The 7,500-nt window shown below is 43.9% G+C and overlaps 2 protein-coding genes across 3 annotated transcripts in view; both read right to left on the minus strand.

Annotated features, from left to right (window-relative positions):
* Positions 1 to 2,000, minus strand: part of LOC147472468 (uncharacterized) — a 3,771-nt gene extending 1,771 nt beyond the window's left edge. Inside the window, exon 1 of the mRNA XM_086536552.1 lies at positions 1 to 2,000. This exon is cut by the window's left edge and continues 1,771 nt beyond it. Within this exon, the coding sequence (XP_086392678.1) occupies positions 963 to 2,000 (1,038 nt within the window). The 3' untranslated portion in view covers positions 1 to 962.
* A 617-nt stretch (positions 2,001 to 2,617) lies between these two features.
* Positions 2,618 to 7,500, minus strand: part of ssp6 (PDZ domain-containing short spindle 6) — an 89,261-nt gene continuing 84,378 nt past the window's right edge. For both annotated transcript variants that reach the window (XM_043017540.2, XM_043017548.2), the window contains exon 5: positions 2,618 to 5,905. In XM_043017540.2, the coding sequence (XP_042873474.1) occupies positions 2,645 to 5,905 (3,261 nt within the window). In that variant the 3' untranslated portion in view covers positions 2,618 to 2,644. The remainder of the gene's footprint in view (positions 5,906 to 7,500) is intronic.

A 7,500-nucleotide genomic window follows, 5' to 3' on the forward strand; every position in this document is an offset into this window, starting at 1 on the left:
TGTTTAGCCTAAGATTACTGATTCTCTACAAAGTATGTCTTTCCACAAATATACTTGGGATATTGGCACAAGGAAATAGTTAATAAATAAAGCATATGCAAAAATATAATATACCGTAAAAAGAGGAAGCTAGTTTGGTTAAAGTGTTTTGGGTTTAGATTAATATATATTTTAGCTCCAGTATGTCATACAGGTAAACAGCTAACTTAAATTACACTGAATATAAGCGTAGAACAGTAACAGCCAAGACTAGCAGGGATTAGCAGATGTAAAAAAAAAAGGTATGGCCGCCAGACACGGAAACCACGTGTTACCCCCTGATCTGATGAAGTCGAAGGACCACAGACTAGCATCCGGAGAGATTCAGCCTGTACGCATTTGTAGAATAGGTACCATGGAATATCTATGCAATGACTTGATCACTTCTAAATTCCTACCATGCTTTCCAGAGGTTAGTTTGCAAAGGCCTAGAAATAATGGTCTCCATACTTATAACTGCACATTGTGCCATGACTCAGCATCTGAGAATCTTGCAATATTTAATTCCTTGAGAAAATAGCTACAATTACACTGTCAAAATTCTTATGCATCTCTATCTCTCACAGACAAGAAAGAGCTTACTCTACCTATTGTGACGTATAGCTCACTCTAACCATCTTTACTACAATATTTTTAAAAGTCAATATTAGGTATGATACAAGGTGCAAAGCTGTCTTTGTTGAAGGGTATTCTATCATTTATCCTTGTATGAAGGGCCTGGCTATACGAGGATCCTAAAATGTGCTTCATTAGAAAAAGTGTACATCTACTACCCCTTCATTTTAAAACTATAAAATCATTTGCCTTATAAGTATCAAAGATATACATTTACTGTATTTTTGTAAGGTAGTTTAAAAAAAAACAATGTTAATCAAACCATTACAGGAAGTGAAATGCATCAACAAAATCAACCTTTAACAGTGTCACAGGTGCGTCATTTCATCCTGGTCTGGAGGAGAGTGTCTGGTGGCACCAAGGCAGTCAGCTAAGGAAGCAGCTCGAGAACGTCGCCTAGTATGCTGAGGATCCCCTGCCAAGCTTGAGTCAGAGGCAGCAGGGTGGAGGGAACGTGGTGCCAAGAGGCTTTCGGTGCTCTTAGGCTTGGAAAAGAGGCATGTGTGAAGAGGTGCTGGATCGAGATTTAAGCAGTCACAAGAAAAGCAGGAGCCATCCAGAGGGGATACAAGATTCTCTGATGATCGCGGCGAAGGGCGCACCCCTCCCCCACCGCCTGCCACATTTTCCTTGTCCTCCTCCCTCAAGCGATGGGTGCTAACTGACCGCAACTTCTCACCCCTGCCAGCTCCACGAGGGGGAATCGTATCGATAAACCCATAGCCAAACCCATATCCACCAAATGCCCTCGTGGAAAGCAAGTTATCCCACGAGTGTGGTTTACGCTGTTGCCATTGCTGCTGAGCGACAGATGGTACAGAGCCAAGAGGAGTGTGAATAGTCTGGGCTGGAGAGCTACACTCAGAAGACACATGTGGCCTCCGGACAGCACCAGGGGAACAGTTGAGTTGGAGATATTGTTGCTGTTGTTGTTGGTGCTGCCGATGGTGATGAAGTGGTGAAGGGGCATGAGACTGGGAGTTGGTGGAGGACATTGCACCCCATTGATCTTGTGGGGTTCTTATGGGGTTCTGGGCACTACAAGGGCTGGCAGGGGGTATGCGATACTGGATGGGTGGGGGCAGCACCCTAGAGGAGGTAGGCAGGGGGGATGAGGTGGTGCTGGAGGCAGGAAGCAGTTGCCGGTGGTGGTGGTGGTGGTGGTGCTGGTGGTGGTGATGGTGATGGTACAGGTGCTGGTGTGGACGGCCGGACACCGGGTGCTGGGGGATGCGGAAACCCTGGGCTCTCCATGCTGAGGAAGAAACCACCATACCAGGCAATGAAGCGTCAATCTCAGATGGAGGATGTGCTAGGATGTACTGAGATCTGAATGCCCTCATCATGACTGTGGCCACAACACAGCATCACTGTAGATTCAGTCCAACTGATGGCAGGTAGTAAGAACTACAGAGAAGTGTGATGAAAGTCCAGTATGCCATGATGACACCAAACAGTCTGCAGTCAAAGCATTTAACATAATCAGGAGATTTACTATAGATTTGAGCTTTTAAACAGTTAACCACAGTGAGCTATAAACAAGCTCACATCACATATCTTCATAGTAAATCTCCTGAGAAACTGAAAAATTGCCAATCTCATGAATTATAGTAAGTATCTCAAAGCTAGGGAGTGCACTATCATATTTACAGTGAAAGGTACAAGTATATTGATAATAGGCTTTATAATCTTTCAAACTTTAAATCAGAGACAATAATGGAATGGTTTAAATTATTGTGCTTCATGCTATAGCTACAGTATCAGGTCGTCTATAATATTCCATATAGGAAAACATGCTTAAAACATTAACATGCTAATGATAGGTTAAATAAATCATATACACTAACAGGAACTCTCTCTTATAAATAAATTGCCACTGCATTAGGCTGTGCTAGGATTAAGGGAACAGATTTCAAAAACATAGAAAACATGAAATCCTAGTGAGGCTGAAATAGATATATATAAAGAAAAAACACCAATAATCATTTATTTAAACAAGGTTGGCACGGTATGCGGTAAGGGAGTCAGCCAGTGCCCCCACCGTCCGGCTCACCTCTGCAGCCTGGAACCATTCACCACTTGGGGAACTAGAGGCAGGGGAGGACATTCTGGTAGACATGCCAGGCCATGAGGAGGATGGGTATGATGTTGCAGGTGGGGTAAGGGCATTCCTCTCCCCCACTGCCCTGACTGCCCTTGGTACATCATCACTTGACCTGCACCCTTGAGACTTCCGTCGCCGCGGGGCAACATTCTTCCGGGTGCGAGGAGTAGCGTCAAGGTCGACAGACGCTTCATCATCTGACAAGACCCCTCTGTCTTCTCGAGGTACAAGACAATCCCTGGGCTGCGGAGTGCCATACACAGATGACTCGCTTGAAATCTCTGAGTAGAGACTATCATAGTTAGTGGTGGCACCTCGACGATCGGGTGGGCGATCCTCTAGGGAGTTGTCGGAGGACCAGCGCGCTTCCATGGAATCTGAACGCAGCCTTGGTTCCTGCGGGGCTGGGGCAAAGCGGTATACATCTGCTGCAGAATTATTTACTTCCCGTGCTGGGGTAACAAGTGAATCAGTGCATAGAGAACGAGAACGTGCTGAAACTACTGTCCTTCCAGAGTGGTCTGTCGCAGAACTGATACCTTCACAGCTTCCAGTCCAAGAGTATAGTGAATTTGGTCTAGTTTTACGTTCATGGTGCTGTTGGTGCTCCCGATTATGAGGCTGATGGTGTAAGGATGGCTCTTGTCGCGCGTGCCAAGACTTCTGTTTAGGCAGGGACTTGGAAGAAGCTTTTCGTGACGTCTGCCATGATCTTGTTTCATCATTCTTTGGCGACGGGAACATCCAGTTTGTCCCCATGCAACCTCTTGCTTCAGATTCACGCTCCGCGTCTTTGTGGCCCACGTCCCTTCGAGAGAGACTTGCATTTCTCCGCTTATTTTTCTCTGTATGGCAGCTATTCCATTCTGGTTTCTTAGAGAACATTTCATTAACTGGAGGGTGAGATCTCTGCCTATCGTCCCTCCATGATTTTTTCCAGGCTGCAGGACTTCCACTTTTTGTTAAGTTTTCCTTACCAATATTATCGTCTTTCATGTAGCCACCTACAATGCGGCTCATTATGTAGGAATCAGACCCGTCTATGATTTCCTGTTTATTTTCCCCACCATGACCCATTTTGAAGGGAATGCGATTTGACTGCCTTGGCTTCGTGCTATGGGTGCACGAACCTTTTATACATTCCCTCGTGATAAAGGGAGTGGAGGAGCCACGCGAAGATCGGAGGGACTCTGATCGCGATATTGGTGGCACTCCCTTCTTATTTGTACTATCCCTAAGTTTTTCCCCCGAGCCCTCACACAGGGAAGTGCAGGACCTCTGCTTGTGAGTGTTTTTGCTGGAGTCCCACGAAGTGCTCGAGGAAACCTGAGATTTTTTGGATCTTGAGAGACTCCTTGGTCTCTCTTCCGAGTTCTGCCGGGATCTGTAAGGTGCGTGGAAGGAGCCCCCCCGTACCATGTGAGGATGACTCTCGGAAGGAGACGGCGCAAATCTCGCCGATGCAAATGGCAGAGACAGAAACGGGTGCATGTGTAAGTCTGATGATCGAACATGTGATGAAATCTCAGAACAAGAATCTATGTTATCCTCAAGACCATATTCAATTTTCTGATTATCGTCAGAACCAAATATACTAGTCAATTTATCTTCGTCTAATGAACTGCATTTCTTCGGATGTAGCGAATCTTTTTTCTTTCTCGTCTTGGAGCCCTTTCTGTGTGGCAAACTAGAACTACTGAAGCTGAATTCTGAAGGTCCCTTTATGCTAGACGTATGCTTGGGACTACGGTCGTATTCCTCTAAACCACTCAGACTCATTTTCTCGAAGGGGGACTTAGGACCCTCTCCGTTCTGAGGTTCCTGATTCACCGAGCTTTTTAGCTCTTTGATGACTGAGTCGTACACGAGGCACTGGTCGTTCGGCATACAGGAGACCGACGAGGCGCGGCTCATTTTGTATTCGGCTTTGACCCTCCTTGTATCGTCTTCCGCTTTTTTCTTCAGCATATCTGGATCCCTCCCACTGCGACTGTTTTGCATCATCTGGTCTTTCTTAAAACTGTCCTTCCTATGAAAGCTCCCTCTCTTTTGATAACTCCCCTTGGATTTTATTATCTGATTACCCTCTTTAGAAACTGCGTCAAGACCTAAAAACGTGGAAAACGGCGCGATGGAATCATTCCTGCTCTTTTGCATCTCGTGCCAGTTATCTCTATCCCTGGGCCACCTCCAAGCCTCGGCGCTGAGGGCTCGACGGTGGCTCTGGAAACTCTTACCCTCCCCGTCCTGAAGCGCAACCCCACCTCCTTCCTGTTGTCTCTTTTGGATGGCAAACCCCGGCGAGTGGTTTGCGTTGCACAGAGGATCGTTGCAACTAGTTGGCAAGGGAGGATAGGAAGGCCTCCCGGAACACGGCAAACTATGGTACTCATTAGTCTGATTTGCGTGAAAGGCATTCAAACCCCAAGACATTCGGTTATTAGCATTTGAACTATAAATAAGGTGAGAATCTATACTGCCGTCTGAGTAAATATTAGCGTCCCATCCCATAAAGCCCTGCACATTACCCTGATTTTCCTGATGTTGAAAAATATTCGCATTTACCACTTTACAAGACGGTGAATATAGAGCACTGATTTCGTCAGTCCTTCTACTCTCATTCTTTACGTCCCCGACGGAGGTCAGCTGGTTCTTATTGTCATGAACTTGCGGCGACATTCTACCTGACATTCTTCGCGTGTACGCTCTCCCGAGGTCTTCGAGGCGAGGGACGTCATCCCTGCAAGAAAGGGTGGTGGGACTGGTGTGGTGAATGTGGCCGTGCATGGTGACGGTGGCTGGGTGCTTGTGTGAGTGTGAGACACCCGGGTGGTGCCGGGGGGTAGTAGTGGTGGTGGAGTGTGGATGGTGGGCAGCAGCAGCAGACAGGCTGTGGATGGTGGAGGTGGAGGTGGGAGGTGAGGTCGGGATGAGGCAGGTGAGGTCCCGTTCGGGCGGGAGAAGCCGACGCTGCGCCCTCAACCAGTCGAGTAGGCGGGCGTGGGCGATGCTGAAGGCGTGACGCACAGGGGAGGACGCCAACTTACCGGCCAGCAAGGACTTCTCCTGGTGACACAGCCGCTCCAGGTCAGACATCTTCTCCTGCAGGAGACGTTGCAGCTGGATGTATCGCATGTGCAGTTCCACCTGGCCATATAAGTACAGCACTACAGTATCTAGTGTATAATTATTCAGCATTCTACCTGACTTTGGTGAGCTCTTTCTGCAGAGTATAGCATGTAAAAGCTAACTTATCAGGAAGATTATTGACATTAAGATAATTTAGATGCCGTTACAATGTCATCAATCAAAGCCAATGATTTAAACAACTGGATATTCAAAATGTTGATACATGCCATATCTTTTATTCTTAAATGAAAATGGTTTCTGTGAAGTCTTCTGGGCAAAAAAATGCATCTAAAAAAAACTACAAACCATACTCTAACAACAACAAAAAAAAAAGTTATCAAAATAGAAAGGAAAATATGAAACGATAAAATCAAAATGAAAAAAGAAAAATCTACCAATTCACCACGTCATCCCAGTTGGCCACCATGAATTTTCTAAACTATTGAAAAAAAAAGACAATCTCAGTCTTTCGGAACCAAACGACAGAAAGGACATGATATTTACCTACTTCCAATCGTCAGCTATTCATAAAGAACACTTTTGCAATGTAATAGATTTCCTCTACAAGAGCAGATTCACTCTCGAGGTGAATGGAAGAACAAGTCAAAATTCTTAATGATTCTTTAAGGCTGTGAAATGAGTTTAGCGATCTACTGATTTTTTTTAAGAATGAGAAATAAGTTCACGAAATGCTGATTCTTTGAGATTCTTTTATGGCTGAGAATCTGCATTGGCTTTCTGTATAGTCATATCAGTGTAACATTTAATCTAAGCTTATTAATACTTGAAGAAAGAAAGGCATTTTTAGGAGGTTGTGTAATCATTAATAACGTATAAAAACAAATAAAAACAAGAATAATTCGCAACCCTAAATATTATATACATACATATATACATAAAGAGAGGGCACATTCGCTATATTAATATTCATAACTGGACAAATCACCAATGACATGTGTAAGCCAGTCCCTCCTACAATTTTTGCTACGCTGTGTGTATGTGTGTGTGTATATATATATATTATATATGTATATATATATATGTATAACATATATATATATATATATATATATATATATATAATATATATAATATATTATAATATATATATATATATATATAAACATATAAACCATATATATATATATATATATATATATATATATATATATATATATACATATATATATATACACACACACACACACACACACACACACACACATGAATGTATATACAAATAATGGCTGTCCAAGGAAAGTCCATAGACTGGATACGAGTGTGTGCATGTGCATGTGCGAAGAGCTTCGGCCATGACTGCAGGAATGTTGTTAAAATTTTGCGTCATGAGTTATACCCATTCGCATGCACGTCGTTTAACACACATGCAAACGGTAAACACACATTGGCATTACTCTTATGGCACAATGGCACAGTGTCGACGCATAAACCTGCTGCAAAAATAGTTTGTTGACAATGACGCCAAAAAAAACATGATCTATCAGTATTATTTTCTATGATTTATACCATCGTTAGATCTTAATACGTTGCGATGCGATGAATTATAAGGGATCGGTTTATCAAAGTATTCTTGTGTGAGTGAGTGTGAGGGT

Source organism: Penaeus japonicus, unplaced genomic scaffold, assembly GCF_977035675.1.
Source record: "Penaeus japonicus unplaced genomic scaffold, GWHDUDI00000001_assembly GWHDUDI00000001, whole genome shotgun sequence".
NCBI lineage: Eukaryota > Metazoa > Arthropoda > Malacostraca > Decapoda > Penaeidae > Penaeus > Penaeus japonicus.